Source organism: Condylura cristata, unplaced genomic scaffold (genome assembly GCF_000260355.1).
Source record: "Condylura cristata isolate star-nosed mole 26May11 unplaced genomic scaffold, ConCri1.0 scaffold00026, whole genome shotgun sequence".
NCBI lineage: Eukaryota > Metazoa > Chordata > Mammalia > Eulipotyphla > Talpidae > Condylura > Condylura cristata.
In genome coordinates, this window is record NW_004567127.1 from 2,095,023 (window position 1) to 2,110,651 (window position 15,629).

Sequence of the window (15,629 nt, forward strand, 5' to 3'; positions counted from 1 at the left end):
AAGTACCTCCCTACAGTGGCTGCCACAGCCTCCTATTCTGCTTGCTGAGGGGGCGCTTGTGAGGCCCTTGCAGCTGCTTCTGGGCTTTGCAGGTCACACAGGCTGGTGAAGGCTCCCAGCATGCAGGCTTTCTGACCTCAGGAGTTTCATGTAGGTTGGGTGCACTCAGAGGTGTGAAACTGAGGAACACCAGAAAAGGCTTCATGTCGATGGCCTGCTACATCTCTTGGTTCTACCATTTGGACTTGAGGGTCCTCCTGTCCCACAAACAAGTGAGACTGAAGGGAGGAAGAGAGGGGAGGGAAAGGGGCAGCTACAGGGAGGGATGTGGGAAATATGGGGGGGAACCAAGGTGGTCACAGGTACCCTCACCTGGAAACTGAGGAAAGGCTCAGCCTAGGCCCCCCACCCCCCAGGCCTGCCTGCAGTATCCCAACCTATGCAGGTGCTCAAGTTCTCCAGTCAAGACAAGAATGCCTGCTTGTCCCATCTCACTAGGAGTCGTGGCTAAGTTGTTGGGGTTTCCTACCTAGGGGAAGCTCCTGGGCCCTGGACCCTCCTGTGGGGCCTCCCAGCCTTCTAACTGCTGTTGGGCTGGCCAAGAACTAGGTAATGGGCTCCTGGGATTTCTGTCCCCCTCATCTAGGCTGAATGAGCCAAATCAAGACTCTGCGGCCTCCTCTCTGTCACTGCTCATCTCTGACCTGAAAAGTTCAGGGACTGAACCACGTCAGGAATGTCGACCTCTCACCTGATCAAAATGTCTCTCAGGACTGAGGATGAGCAAAGTAGTGTAGTGAAGGAATAAAAATGATTTGTATTTCAGATCACAAGCTACTATATGCAGGAAAACCCTCAAATCAGTCATGAGTACAGTAACTGCAAGTTAATGCATTGAGTCTGTAAAGTTACAGGGTTCGGGCTAGACAAGCTGTAGCCATATTTCTGTGGAGGCGCTTGATCAGTCTCACGAGGAGACTGGAACATTCTGTTGCACGCACACGTGTTCCTCAAACTCACCTTCAGGCACATTCTACAGTGACTTGCTGTTTCAGATTGTACCTTGAGGAAGTAAGGTATTTTAAACTTTCGGGGAAGTAAGGTATTTCTAGTTCCATTATTAGTTGGCTCCCGAGTTATTAGCTTGGGTAACTACAATAAAGCCCCTCTGCCCCGGATGTCCCATTCTAATCCGCACTAGCATGAACATGTCACGTTACACAGCTAAAGGGACTTTGCAGATGGGACTCGGATGTGGGAAATATACAGGATTTCTCAGATGGGCAAGTCCGGGGGCCTTCAGAATAAAACAGAAGGGAGAATGATGAACTATGAGAACAACTCTACCTGCTTCGTTAGCTTTGAAGCTGGAGGGTTCTAAGTCGAGGAATGTTGGCCACTTTCAACATTTGAAGAAGGAAAAGGTAGCGATTCTTCCCTGGAGCTTCCAGAAGGGAAGCCGTCCTGTTAACTGCTTGATTTTCCTCTTGAGTTCCTTGCTGGGTGCCTGACCTGCAGATCTATGAGACAATAAACTTGTCTTCTGTTAAACCACTAAGTTTATGGTGATTGTTTTAAGAGCAGAAGTCCCTCCCTTGAGCAGTAATAAGATCTGGGGGGTAGAACAGGCAGAGTAAGGCCTGCAGCTTGTCTCACGGGGATATTTTTATCTGTGGGTTACATGAGGGGCCTGCCCCCTCCCCCCTCCCATTTGCCTCTACAGGAAGCCCACCCTATTCTCAAAGGCTCAACATCGTTCTTATTTGAATTATAAGAAAACTTGGGAGACCGATGGTCAAACTTTTTTTTTTCCACTTTTTAAGAACGGGCACTGTTTTTGTCACATAGAGGGAAAGAGCCTAATTTACAAAAAGCCAGATGTTGGAGAACCCTTCCTCGAAGTACTTGTTTGCTGCTCTGTCTGCAGGCACAGAGTGACTTCCCGACACTTCACACAGGGCAAAGCACAACAGTGACTTTTAAAGCTTGTCTCCCAAATTTGTGCTTGAATCCTGCCCAGCTCTGAGATTTATATGCTGTCCTATCTTGTTGCTTCATAAGCAGTACCACGTGGGCCTCCTGGTGGCGCAACGGGTTAAAGCGCAGCACTATTAAGCTGTCTGCAGCCATTGCAGCACAAGTTCGATCCCCGGGCCAGGGAGTGACCCACAGGGCGCAGCAGGCCTCTCCTGCTGCTCCCCTCAGCAGTGGATTTCCGTCAGTCTGCCTGTTCTGCTCCCCACTTTGTCTCTGGTGGGTCCTCTCACCTCTGCACCTCTGGCCTGTACCCCAGCTCTTGTGTACATAAGTAAATAAATGTTTGCGGAAAAAAAGCAGTACCGTGTGCATCCATCCATCTATCCTTCCATCCAAGGGAAGCAACAGCCAGGCGCTCCCTTGGGGAGTGAGCACGTGGGCAGCACCTGCCAGGGACAAGTGCTGGGTGCTGGAGTAACCCAGGCAACAGGTTCTCCAAGTTTGCTACTTAAAGGAGGTTTTGCTGAATCAGACTCTGCTGCTCCTGTCCCTGAGCTGTTGCTCTGCACTGACGGCCCCGGGGACCCCGGCCAGGCTGAGACATCTGAGTGACAGGCAGACACGCGTCCGTCCACGCGGGAAGGGCCAGCGCGGGCACAGGCAACCTTTGTGTTTTCTTTCATTGCTTGCGTTTGTGGTCATGGCTGCAGGGGTGTATTGTTCCTGTTGTCTAACATGTATGATTGTCTCTGGGAATAACGGTGGAGAGACAGCTTCGTTTTCATTCTGGAAAACAAAAGGACTTCGTGAGGATTTTACCCAAGAGAGATGTTAGATCTGTATTTCCGCACTTGTGAATGATGTCCCTTTCAAGGAAAGGCACTTAATTAAAGGCAGGCGAATTTACTGGTGGCTTCAACTCAGCGTTCTGAGACAATGTGTCTAAACTGAGGTGTAGCACTGACTGACATCAGCATTGCCGGGCGTGTTTATGTAAACAGGGTGCGGCTTCCCCGTCCTGGCCCGGCCACTTTCTTGGGATTGGATCTAGAAGTGGTTTCCATCATCTTCACAGCTGGTTACCCCCCAATTTCAGGGTTGCCCCTTTCGGTCTACAGACTGGAGCGTCTTCCAATGTGACAAGGAGGGGTAGACCTCTCCTGCTGAACTCGGACTTCGGCTGCACATGGGAGCTTCCTCATGCCCGTGTGTCTTTTGTCCTAACCTCACGCCCTCGGGCTAGGGGCTGGCGCAGAAAGAGGACGCAGCAGGTGGAGGGAACATTTTATTTCTTTGTACATATTTTGCCTGAACGGGACTGTTCGCCTCCGTCGCCGACCCGTCCCAGGTGCTGCCAGGCTGAGTGAAAGCCCTGGCACACACTGCCCCCTGTACGTGTGGCAGGGCTGGCTGCAGGCCAGGCTGGGCACACGCCGTCCTCACGAGCTGCGAGGCACAAACACTGACTGCACAGGAGACTGCCCCAGGCTTGTGCTGCCCGGCCCCACCCCCGGGAGAAATCAGGATGACAAAATGGACCGCGAGTCTAGTGAGGTCAGTGCCCTTGGGGACTGGGAAAGACTAGAAACAGGCCATGTGGGCGGAGCAAGAGATGGCTTGCGGGGGTCAGGGCGAGATGGCGTGTGGGGGTCAAGGCTCTCCAAGTGGACTCCGGGCCTGGGCCAGCGCCAGCCAGGCCCAGCGGGGCCGCTGGTGGGGGCAGTCCGTGGCACGGCTGTGCCCTTGTGCTTTCACCACTGCGAGACCTGGGTTTGACCACACGTCCCATTCGCAGGCCGCGGGGTCCCATCTCCCCGGAGCTGGCCATCCACGGGCCGGTGCTGAGGCGGGGAGCGAGCTGTCGGGAGTCCTCAGACGCAGCGTGGCCAGGTCCTGGCGGACTCGGCGTTTTCCTGAGAGCTGGGCCAGGCTCCGCTGTCCCGGATGGCAGGAGGCTCTGTGCTGATTCTGCGCCCCAGACAACCTTGGCAGGCCCGGGACAGGCCTGCCCCCTCAGCAGACAGGGAGCTGTGCGAAGGCGGGGCAGGCCCACCCTTCCGGCGGTTTTAAGGACCTCTGGTGGCTTCGCGTCTTGCGTGGCTCTGGGGAGGTGGGGGTCACGAGACTGGGGTGCATGGCAGAGCCCGGAGGGATTTCACCTGGAGACCAGAACGCAACAGGAGAGTCGTCTCAGGCCCAGCCTCCAGCTGCCAGAGGCGAGCGGGAGCGTGTGGCAGGAGCCGGGAGTGCGGCCGGCCGCGCTGTCCAGACCAGCGGACACGCTGGGTCAGGAGGGGCCCCTGGAGCCACCAAGTTAGAGGAGACGCCCCACTGCCTCTGTGGGGAGACTCCTGTGGGGACAGCTCTCGAGCAGCTGCCTCCACCTGCCACTCCCTCCTCGGCGCTGCCCTCTGCAGGCTCCCCAGAGAAGGGCGCACCCCAGGGGGCGGAGAAGACCTCTGTCCCCTCTGCAGGTGCTGAGCGTTTCCCCTCCTGAGGAGAGGGGGGCCGCACCAGCAGGGGCCTCTCCAGGTGAGGGCCGGGCCCCAGGCTCGAGGGGCCAACGAACCACACAGACAGTTAGTGACCAGCCTGGGGTTAGGAGCCGGGCAGGCCCTTTCCGACAGCCTAGTGGGGCAGAGAAGACACTTCCAAACGCAGGGTGGGGCAGGCCGTTACCTTTGACGGGGCAGCAGTAAGGCTTTACAGAGGCATTCTGGTGAGCGCTCTTCTAAAAGGGCTCAGGAAAGAAGGGCCGCCAGAGAGAAACAGAAGGGAAGTAGCAAGGAGGAAGAGGAGACAAGGGCAGGCAGAGCCAGCTCAACGCCCAGCGCCCCCGGCACCCACAGGGGCGCTCCCCGAGGGCGTTCCGCTGCTTGGGGACAAGCTTGACGTCTGAGCCAAAGGTTGAGTTTTGACTTTCAAGCTGCTTTTTGTGCCTCGACTTGGTTTTCTTTTTCCAGCTGCCAGGAAGCGTTTTAAAGTTAAGTGCATGGAGGCAAGCACCCCTCTCCGTTTCAGGATTACGTACTCTAGAACTCTCTTGTTGGGCCCTAAGGCCCAAGAGTGTTCTCAGTGATGTGGCTTAAGGAAAAAGGCACCGCATCAAGGTCTCCACACAGCGTGAAGTCACTCCCTGCTGTGCCTGGTTTTTCTTAAAGTAGAAGGCGGCCCTGGAACGGGGCCAGGCCGAAAGTCAAGGCGGAGCAGACTCCCCGAGGCGCCTGGCCTGGAAAGCCAGCAGAGGGGACGCTCGTTCTCGGGACTCCAGACCTGGCGGGGAGGTGGGGCCCGCAGAGCAAAAGAGGGGGTGTTGTGAGAGGGGCAGGGGTGTGGGGAGGAGCTGGGGGGAGCCAGAGGGGTGCCTGGGAATGGCCCAGGAGGTCAGCACAGCGGGGGGCCTCGCCCGCTGGCCGAGGCTCTGGCGGAGGTGCGGTCCTTACCTCCAGATTACTCCTCGCCTTCTTCAAGACGTCGTGCGTCCTGGTCACTGGAACAAGACACGGGCCCAGAAGAGATTACTGCACGTCTGTCTCACGGCGAGGCCTTCTCGCCTCCACCTGGGGTCACCACTGCCCCCTCGGCCCTCGCGCTCATCCACCTTACTCCTGGCACAGGAGTACGGCCCAGCCTCCGCTCCCCAGGCTTTCCGGTCATGGCTCGTCTGTAGCCCAAGTGGGGACCTAGCACACCCCATTTCCCACCTCCCGACTCGGGGGCACCTACACTGACTGACGATGAACTGTTCCAGGCTGTCCTTCTGCCGGTTGGATGTCTTCAGGCGCTCAGCTGTGCTCTGGAGGAGACTCTCCTGTTTGGAGAGCTTGGCTCTCAGTTCCAGAAGTTCCCGCCGCACAGACTCTCCCTGGGGAAGAGGAACAGCTCTCCGTCACGGTCAGAAGCCCCGATGTGACAGAGCACCGTGCGCTGGGGCTCCATGCTCCGAAGCGGACTCGCTGTCTCCTCAACTGTCTACACTGCGGTCCCTGCGCTGAAGCCCTGACATCCTCCAGCCGCTGAAGGTTTAGGACGAGATCTGGGTGGGGGCACCGAGGACCTGAGGCCCCGGGAGCCCCCAGGGAAGTCAGCAAGGCCTGTACGCCTGTGGCAGAAGGGAAGCTGACTCACGGCCAGGCCTGAAGCCCCGCTGCGGTGGGAGCCCAGCCTCGAGCGGGCCTGGGGGATGTCGCTTGGCAGCGCAGGGAGGCTTGGCGCCTGGGGAGAGGATGCCCGCCTGAGACAGCATGTGATTCTCTCAGCGCTGGTGCCTGCTTGGGCTGAACAAACACCCTCCCTGGGGACTGGCGAGGGAACCCCAGGAGCCAGCAGCGTTAACCTGGAGCTAGGGTGCCTGGGAGGAAACGCTTTCTGAACGTGATGTCCGGTTCCACCGGACAGCCTGAGGCCCGAGGCACCGGGTGGCTGGCTGTCCTGGGCCCGGCCCGAGACGCAGTCTGAACCCCAAGTTGGGATTCCTGGGGTGGCAAAAAGAGGGCCCGTCACTTCGTGTGACATTCTGAGGCTCCACTGCAGCCGGGGAGGGTGGGGCGACACGAACGTGTCCCTGAACGTCACAAGTAGAAGGCACTGGACGCCGCTGGTGTGAGGTTTGTCTCTGCACCCCCAGATCCTTTCTTTGTATTGATGGTTTTACCCCCAGGCCGGCCAGGTAGGAGGGGTGCATCAGGAGCCCCGAGGGAGGGGGGCGCGGGAGGAGCTGCCATCGGGAGCTCCCTCCAGGACACCCTTTGGCCGCTGCCCCAACTCTCTGTGGGCTCCTGCGGGGCAGCTGGGGTCGCGGCCCACCCCGTGTGAGGGCGCTTACCCCTGTGTCCGGCTGTGCGGGCCCGTGGGGGCTGGGCAGCGCCGCCCGCCAGAACATGGAGAGGAGGGCTGCCGACTCCTCCAGCGAGCGCTGCAGGGCGCCGGCGCTGCTGCGAAGCTGCTGGACGCCTGTGCTGCCCGGCACCTGGGGGAGGACGGCGCTGAGCTGCAGGCCCTCGCTGGCCTCCGCTCGAGCTCCTTTCCGTGTCGGTGAGGCGTGGGCGGGGCCTGCGGGGGGCTGCAAAGCCCTTCTCTTGCCTGGGGTCCAGCGTCTCAACTCAGCAGTGACCGCCAGTTGCAGGAATTTGCCTGATGCCAGCCCCCCTGCGGCTGCTCTGCCCCCCAGTCTGAGGTCTCTCATTCTTCACGATTCCCCACCTCCCCGAGTTACACCTCTGCTTCCGCCGGCGGTTGGTCCTCTCCGGCGGGAATGCGCGCCCCAGCAAAGGAGATCGGCCGCCGGGGCACAGCCCCGTCTGCGTCTGCGCCTCACAGCCGAGGGCAGCTGAGCCCGAGCTTCCCATCTTGATGGCTCAGACGCGTCCCCCGTCTAGTGTGGGGCTGCGGGCCAGGCTGTCCCCGCGGCGCTGGCGGCTCAGGCCACACAGAGCCGGTGGCCTGTCATTCCAGGGCAAAGCCAGCTGCCCGGGTCCCACCCCACTCAGTGCCAGCAGGAACGCCCACGCTGCCAGGCGTGTCCCTTCCCACACGTGGCCGGTGGGCACATCTTGCCCGCTAGCCCTCTGACTAAGTGACCATCAGCCCGCAGAGGCCAAGGGCAGCAGCCGCCTGACAATAAGCCAGCAAGAGCGCGCAGCGCCAAGCACGTGGCATCAGACCCGGCACGGTGCTTTGAGGGACAAGGCAGCTGCCTTGGAACAGGAGGGTGTCCAGCGGGAAGGGAGACTGGACGAGAGGCCTGGCCGGGCGTGCCCGAGGGTGGACGCGTGAAAAGGAACAGCAGCAGGAGGCGCACGCTGCAGAGAAGGGAGGGCCGGAAGGGAAGGTGCACCTCCAGCGTGGCAGGTTACCTGTGTGCCCGGCGCCCCCAGGCCCGGCGGGCCGCAGGCCGAGCGCAGGAGCGTCGCCATCTTGGCCGCCAGGCGCGTGCTCTCCCTGATCTGCTGCCGGAGGGCGCTGTAGTCGTCAACGTGGCCGATGACGTGGCGGCCGTGCTTGTGGGCGAAGGAGCCATCGGCCGCCTCGCCCTCCAGCGTGGGAGGATTCCTGGAACCTGGAGAAGCATCCAAACCCAGGCCTGCAAAGTAAGCCGCAGCAGGGCAGGTCACCCCTCGCCGCCCCCGCAGTTCACCGCGGCCCTCGAGGGACAGTGGGGAGAGGCGGGAGGCAGGAGGCCGTCTCAGACGGCCAGGGCGCCTGGTGTCCCGGGAGGCTTTTGTCGTACTCGTGTGATATTTCTTATGTCTTTGACAGGATGTAAGTGGTATCCTGTCGACCAAGGAGACAGTCAAGACAAACATCATTGACAAAAATGTCCAGGCAGAGTCGTTAAGCCTGACACGGTCAGGGAACTTTCCAAAGGCTGGTGCAATGAAGCGCCAGCTGGTTGGCAGGACACCGGGAGGGAGGGGAGGGAGGACAGCGGGGCGAGGCCAGGGCGCGCAGGGGGCCGGTGTTAGCAGCGGGCCCCACAGAGAGCATGGGGTCGCTCCGTGGCCATGTTTACCTTTTGTCCCATTCATGAGGGTGTCTGAGCTGCGAGGAGGGGAAGAAGGGCCGGGGAACACCAGAGCCGGAGAATTCATGCCAACGTCCCGGACAGGCGGGGAAGCACCTGCATCTAGGGAATAAGCACACACCGTTTCAGGACGGGAGCACACGCACGGCCCAGGCCTCGCCCGAGCCCTGGGGGAGCCGCGGTCACCTTTCACGTGACCGCCACGCATACCATGGTCAAAGCAAGAGCAAACAGCCTGGCATGTTGCCACTCCAGAACAAGACCGAAGCGTGTTCTGAGAAGCGGCTTGTGGTCAGAAAATGATGAGGCATATTTTCCCGACCCCAGGTTGACGATCATGGTGCATGTGGCATCTATGTGGTGCCTTATTAAATATAAGTATGCACGGATACATGTAGTCTACGTGTGTGAAATTCTGAGTCATGGAGTGCTGCAGGGTTAGACTCACCGTCCTGGTCGTCGTTCTCATGAGTCAGTGTGGGGAGTAAAATGTAGTGTAAGAAGAGACAGAAGCCGGGGTGGGCTAGACATGGCCTCCTGGAGGCCAGAAGGCACGGGACGAAGCCAGGGAAGACCACGGCCTGACTCGGGGTCGCCTTCTCCTCAGGCCGTGTGTGGCTGAGGAGCAGCAGTGACTGGGTGGGCAGAGGCCTGGCTGGAGTCGCGAGCGGGCAGCGAGAGGGGTGGGCTGGTGCAGGAAGACGTCACCGGACACCACACTGGCCACATGCCCAGCGTGGACGGGCTTCTGTGCGTCAGGCAGAGCAAGAGGCAGCCGCCCACACATGCTGTCATTTACTGGTCACAACGACAGCAACCTTCGGATAACACTGTCATTGTCGGATGCTGAAAATGCAGCAGAACCAGGAAAAAGCATGAACACACCCCGGGAGAAGCAGGCCTGAGAGCGACCTCCACTGGAGGCCTCACAAAGGTGCCGGACACTGAGGGTCCTGAGAGGAAGCGAGTTGAGGACAGCGTGGAGGAGGGCTGGATGGTGAAGCACATGCTGTCGCTAAAGGAGAACAAAGAAGTGGAAGTGGAAATGACCGGGGCGGGTAGACTGGAATGGGGGAAGCAAGCCGGGGGAAGGGAAACTGGGGGGTGATGAGAAAAGGAGTAGGGCTGTGGAAATGTTGGGGGGCAGGCGTGTGAAAGGGAACGCCGGCCACTCAAACGTGGCCACCATCCTGTTCTTCCCAAACCCTGGTTTCCTCTGGAACACCGTGCCCCACAAGTTAGGGACAGAAGCTGGCAAGACCCGGGGCTTAGGAGGAGCAAAGAAAAGTCCTGTTCCCATCCCGCCCCATCTCCTAACCCTGTGAGCCTCAGCACAGCAGTTAATGTCTTAACACCCACGTTTCCTCTGGTAAGTCAGAGACAGGGAAACCTGCCCACCCTTAGATGAAATTGTTTGAAAACAGCAAAGCATTCTATAAATTCAAGGAGCAGGTGTTAAGAGACCCAGCTGTTGGCCGTTAAGCAATTCTTTCATGTCAGACCCCTGTAAGTTACAGCAGACCCCCTGAGCCCTGGTCTCGCCTGCCAGGGGCTCAGGAACCCTCTCAGCCAGGGTGTGAAAAGATTGTGCACAATGAGGTATTGAGAGAGAAAGAGAGAGACAGACCACACTCACATAGCTTTTATTGCTGTATATTGTTACAAGGGTTCTGCTTTACTGCTCGTTACTGTTGCTAACCTCTTCCTGTGCCTAACTTCTGAACACCAAACTTGATCATGGGTGACAAATAATTCTCAAAAAATGAGCCATTCTGGGTCTGGGTAAAAAGTCAGGGAGCCATTGACGGGTCGGGCCCAAGGCCTGTCCAGGGGCCTCCCCAGGCGTGTCCACTGCCAAGGAGAGCATGGCCAGGCACGCGGGGCCACCGGGACGCAGACGCACTGGCCACACCGGTCAAGCTGCGACCATCAGAACACGCCAGGGCGTCCAGCTGGCCAGCGCCCTCTGCCTACATCCGCCTCCCCGCTGGGCCTCGGGCACTGCGCTACGGCTTCCGGGGCCGAGTCTGGTCTGCGACCCGCCGCGGTCGGGTCTGCTGCGGCTCCCGGCCGAGGCGCTTCTGCAGTCGCAGCTGCCGTCTCTCACTGGCCCTCGGTGTCCCGGTCTGCACAGGTGCGATGTGTAGGGAGAAACAGGCTAGCAGGCGTGGGACAGTCAAAAGGCATCGGCAGGGCTTGGAATGTGTCCCCTGGGGTCAGGGGCGGGGCGGTGGGCGGCCACTGAACTGCATTCTCCTTCCAAACACCCGACAGGGGCTACTACGGCACCCGGCACCCTCGTCTTCCAGCCCAGAGGCTAAGCCTGCCACACCTGAGCGGTCGAACAGCTGCCCCAAGGTAAACCACCAGAAGTGTGAACTCAGAACCCGGAGCTGAGCCCCAGGTCCGGGCCCCAGGTCTGGGGGACCCCGACCCTCGGGGCTACGGGGGCGAGGCCGGCCCTTCCGCCAGACCCCAGCGGCGTCCCCGCGGGCTGAGGGCTCCTACTGCTCCTCTCCTTCTTACCTGGGAAGAACGGCTGCTTGTTTGTGGGGTCCCCGGCGGCCGGGAGGCTCTGGCTGAGGGAGGGGGGGCTGAGCCGGGCCTTGGCGACGCCCCCGTCCAGCTGCTGCTCCAGCTGCAGTCGCAGACAGTTGTTCACCTGAACGCTCTGCTCCAGCTGGCCTCTCAGGGCGCGGACCTCTGCCACCAGGTGGCTCAAGTCACTGCTCAAAGGTGCCAGGTGCCAGGCCTCCTGGGCGCAGGCTGCAAGGAGATGGCAGGGCTCAGCGCAGGGGCATGGGCGCGCACACATGGGGAGCAGGGGGTGTTGGGTGGAGGCTTCCTTTGCCTTTCTTGCCCGGGGGGTGAGTCCGTGTTGCCCCCCAGAGTCAAGACTATTCCAAATGATGCCACATCAGGGCCATTCTCGAATATAAAAGGCGAACGTTAGAGACTGCACCTGACTTGTGTCTAGTCGGGTAGTGGCTTTTTTTTTTTTTTAATATTTTCTTTTCTTTCTGCATAGAAGTGCTGAGGTACAGGCCAGAGCTGTGCAGCGGGGAGATAGGAGGGGCCTGCTGCACCCTGTAGGTCACTCCCTGGCCGGGGATCGAACTCAGGCCATCAAGGTGGTGACAGTACTGAGCTTTAACCCCTAGGCCACCAGGGAGGCCTCTTGTGGCCTTTTTCGAAGGACGTCAGGCCGGATCTCGCTCCTGCCACCCCTTCTGTGAGAGCCCCCCTCTTCTCACTGCGAGTGCCAGGCCCGGCTGGGACCGCGGGGGCAGACGGAACTCTGCAGCTTCCAGCCCCCATGAGGCCAGGGCGCACGCCTGGCCCGGACGCCGGGCAGGGCAGTGGGGGCGCCAGGGCACCGACCTTTCTTCTCCTTGGAACTGCCATAGAGCGCCTCGTAGATCTGCAGCTCGGACTGGAGCGACTGGGAGAGCTGCTGCTTCTCCTCGCACTGCTGCTGCACCAGGGCCAGCTTCTGCTGCAGCCTGAGGGGGGGTCGGGGGGGTCAGGGCACGCAGGCGGGGCACCAGGCCACCAGCTCCAGCCGGCCGCCCTCAACCCTTTAGCCCTGGACGCCAACCCCAGAGCGCGGGGGCCGCCACCCCCTGGGCAGACAAGGAGAGAGGCCGGGAGTCGGGGCCTGTCCTGACACAGCTTCCGCTGCTGACCAGAGTCTTCCGCACGGGGCTCTGCCCCCTCAACAGCGGCTGCCTAGGGGGTACCCGAGAGCCCTTCCTTTTGCTCACAGCTACCACTGGCCGGGGAGAGCAGGAGGGAAACTGACGCTTCCAAAACAGGCTGCTGCACCCCAACCTGCGCGCGCCTGCCTCGGCGGGCCTCTCACCTGGAGTCTCTCTCCTGCAGCGACAGTCGCTCCTCCTGGAACCGCAGGATCTCCTGCTGCTTCTCCCGCAGGTCCTCCAGGAGCTGTTGCTGCTCCGCCTTCTGCTGCTTCAGCTCCAGCTCCAGCTCTTGAAGCTGGGCCCGGGAGGACAGCAGGGCCTCCCTCAGGCTGGCGGCTTCCCGGGAGTGCTCTGGAGAGGGACACGGGGGCGCCTGCTGGAGGGGAGCTGAGCCGGGAGGACCCCGCCCTGCGGCCAGAGCTAAGGCGAAGGCCCTGGCCGGTGCACTCGGGCCGGGTGGGTGCTGTCCACGCATCGCCCTGCTTTTAGAGACAGCACTGGCTGCTACAGCTCGCTATCCAAGCGCTCGCCGGCTCTAGGTAAGGCCCACTCTGCAGTTTGAAGGCGTCAGCACCAAGTTCTTGTCTAGAGTTTCCAGAATAAATAATTTTCGTCTTTGGGAGAGTGGGAGGTCTCTCTTCCCTGCACTGTGGCGTCTTTCTTCCTGACTTCTCAGAGACATTAGCAGGGACTCTGCAAACAAGGCCGCGGAGCTGCCCTGGAAGTCACCTGGCCCGAGGCCGGCCCCTGTCTCCTCCCCTGTGAGGGGTCCCATGGCTCTCCCATAGAGGGCAGGGCCGTGTTCCCAGGCCCCCACTGAGGGAGGGCAGAGCTGAGAGCCAGAAGGCAGGTCGGTCAAGGGGAGACACAGGAGGAGGGGACCTGCCTCCTGGATTTGGACTTGCGCCAGGGATCTGAGGGGTCGGAGGAGAGACGTGGGGAGACCGGGAAACCCGGGGAGCGCGAGGCCCGTGGGTGGCTGAACACGGCAGCTGTTCCCTCGCTCTGTACTTTGATTTTGCTCCTTCACCCCAGTTCTCTGGGACCCACTTCAGAACCCCTTCCCGTGGGTCCCCACCAGGAAGTGCCTTGGGCTTGGGGCAAGCTTTCAGCCGGGCCCTTCCCCCGGGGATGGCTGACGGGGCGCTTGGCTCGGAAGGGCCGTCCCTGTCTGAGCCGTCTCCAGTCTGAATCAGACTCCCCGAGCTTCACTCGCGTTGCTCCTTCGTGCACACCCACACGGCCGGACGCCATCCGTGTGCCAGTCTGGGCCGCTGGAGCAGGCCACGCTGCCCTCTGCCTGTGACTCCTCCACCTCGCCCAGCGAGCGCCTTTCTCCCCACTTCCTGCCCTACGGAGACTAGTTCAGAAATGGTTCTTGATGCCTTTTTCCGTTTCCACATTGAGCTCAATCCTTTTGACACTCTCATTTATGGACATTCAGTAAGTGCTAGGAAGCAAAATCGCTCTTCACTGAGGAGTACCCGTCCTACGACTGCGAATGGACGCTAATACTCAGATTAGCTGCAGCCGGCCACAGCGAGGCCACCAACCGGGCTGGGGCTGGAGCCAGGGGAGCTCTGGAGGACATTTGCTGGCACCTCCAGCACAGCGTCCCAAGGGTTCCCGGCCAGCAGGAGCCCTGATGTGTGAGTGCCGGGGTGGGGGTGGGGTGGGGGGGCGGGGGGCACGGGAGACGGGGCTCCGGCCGGCTCATGGAGCCCACAGGGCTGCAGCGCGCGGCGCCACTGGAGAGGGCCGGAGTTCTCGAGTTGTCGTGGCCCGACGGCCGAGCGTGGAGGCAGGCAGGACACATGAGATGTGCGCCTAACTCAGCAGCTGTGGCTGGGTATTTGCAGGTGGTGGGTACAGATCGGGGGCCCCTTGAGCTGTCCAGCCCCGCGGTCAATGGCAGGTGGGTGCAGGCCTGGGAGCCCGAGGGGCCGTGGCTGGGTTCGCAGCGGGGAGCCCCGTGCTGGGCCGGGGCCTCCCACTCCCTCTCTTTGCTCCTCCAATTGGAGATCAGTGTGACGAGGAAGAGGAGGACCCCGTGGTTCGTGGTTCCCGACCACCCACCTCTGGAGAGGTGGCCCAGCTGAGCCTGGAGGCTGCGATTTTCTTCCCTGGGGACTCTGTTCTCGCTGAGGGGCTGGGTGTGGACCCCGGGCCCAGATGCACAGGGGCAGGGCGGGTCCCGTCCCAGACGCACAGCCTGTGGGTCGGCATCTGGGTAGCCGGGGCCTTCCAGCGTCACCGGCCGTGTCTCCCAGAGCTCCTGGCCAAGGCGGCAGATACTCGGGGCCGCCGGCCTTGCCTGAAGCCTGCTGGGCTGAGGCTGGTCCCTGCGCCCCCTCGAGGGGTGTGCGAAGGCTCGTCACGGGCAGGGCTGCCGTGCTCAAGAGGCCCTTTGCCCTGCATGTCTGTGCTGTGGCAGGACAACGGGGTGGGAAGGCTGGCACCCTGTGGCAGAGGCCCGGGTTGAGAGTGGAGAAAGGTGTCCTGGGAAAGGCCTGGGTGGTGGGTGCTGGAGCCTGACTCCCGCAGTGCCCGCCCTCAGGGCATGGCACAGCTGTGTCAGGATGGCCTAATCCGCAGGGAGCTCTGCCTCAGGGAAAGCGACTCTGAATCAGATACAGTCAGGAAGTGGGGGGCTGGTACTGCCCCCAGCCCTCCTGCGTGGTTTGTACGGAGAAAGTCGAGGACGTTCTTCTTAAGGTTACTCCTTCCAAAGCTCCCCAAGTATGAGCCAAAGTTGTGCTGCCCCAGGTCTCCATGCCGTCCAGGCCCCCCAACACCCCCCCCGCACCCCCCCGCCGCCCAGGCCCCGCACCTCCGGTTCGAGCCACGGAGCTGAGTCTGCGCTCCAGCTGCTCCCGCAGGCGGTCATTGATGCAGGTGGACTCCTCCAGCCGCTGGCGCAGATCCCGGATCTCGCTGAGCTGCTCCTCCAGCAGGTCGGCCCCTGCAGCCAGCCGGCAGGATGGGGAGGGGAGAGGTGGGGGCCTGGCCACGGGGGGCAGGGCCTGCCAGCACCTGCAAAGGTGCCTTCTAGGTGCCACTTAGTGCCGGGAAAAGCCCCTCCGCCAAGCCCCTCCTCCTGGTGACTGGGCCTTCCTCCCACCTGCGAAGGGCGAGCCTGGGAGAGCACCCCGACACTGGGTGCCCCTCCAGTCGCTGCTGGAACCGCCAGGGTCTCGGCCCAAGGTGGGCTAGCTGGGGGGAGCAGCAAGGGACGGGAGTGGACACAGGCTTGGGCTAGGACATCTTGTAAAAACTACAAGTGCCTTGCCTACATGCACCCAGGATTCACCTATGTGGCTGCCCCCACCCTGGGGCTGTGCCACTTGGACCTGTGCCACTGGGGGAGTTGGAATTGGGTTTTGTACACAGAAGAGGTGTATGTGTGTGTGTGTATGTGTGTGTGTGTG

The 15,629-nt window shown here is 61.1% G+C and overlaps 1 protein-coding gene across 4 annotated transcripts in view; it reads right to left on the reverse strand.

The window, feature by feature from the left end:
• Positions 1–3,249: 3,249 nt before the first annotated feature.
• The window catches only part of PDE4DIP (phosphodiesterase 4D interacting protein), a 131,945-nt gene continuing 119,565 nt past the window's right edge, over positions 3,250–15,629 (reverse strand). For all 4 annotated transcript variants that reach the window (XM_012730071.1, XM_012730072.1, XM_012730070.1 and 1 more), the window contains 10 exons: positions 15,032–15,163; positions 12,363–12,552; positions 11,882–12,003; positions 11,027–11,266; positions 8,489–8,602; positions 7,833–8,059; positions 6,803–6,946; positions 5,704–5,842; positions 5,421–5,467; positions 3,250–4,136 (listed from right to left, as the gene is read on the reverse strand). In XM_012730071.1, the coding sequence (XP_012585525.1) occupies positions 4,095–4,136; positions 5,421–5,467; positions 5,704–5,842; positions 6,803–6,946; positions 7,833–8,059; positions 8,489–8,602; positions 11,027–11,266; positions 11,882–12,003; positions 12,363–12,552; positions 15,032–15,163 (1,397 nt within the window). In that variant the 3' untranslated portion in view covers positions 3,250–4,094. The remainder of the gene's footprint in view (positions 4,137–5,420; positions 5,468–5,703; positions 5,843–6,802; positions 6,947–7,832; positions 8,060–8,488; positions 8,603–11,026; positions 11,267–11,881; positions 12,004–12,362; positions 12,553–15,031; positions 15,164–15,629) is intronic.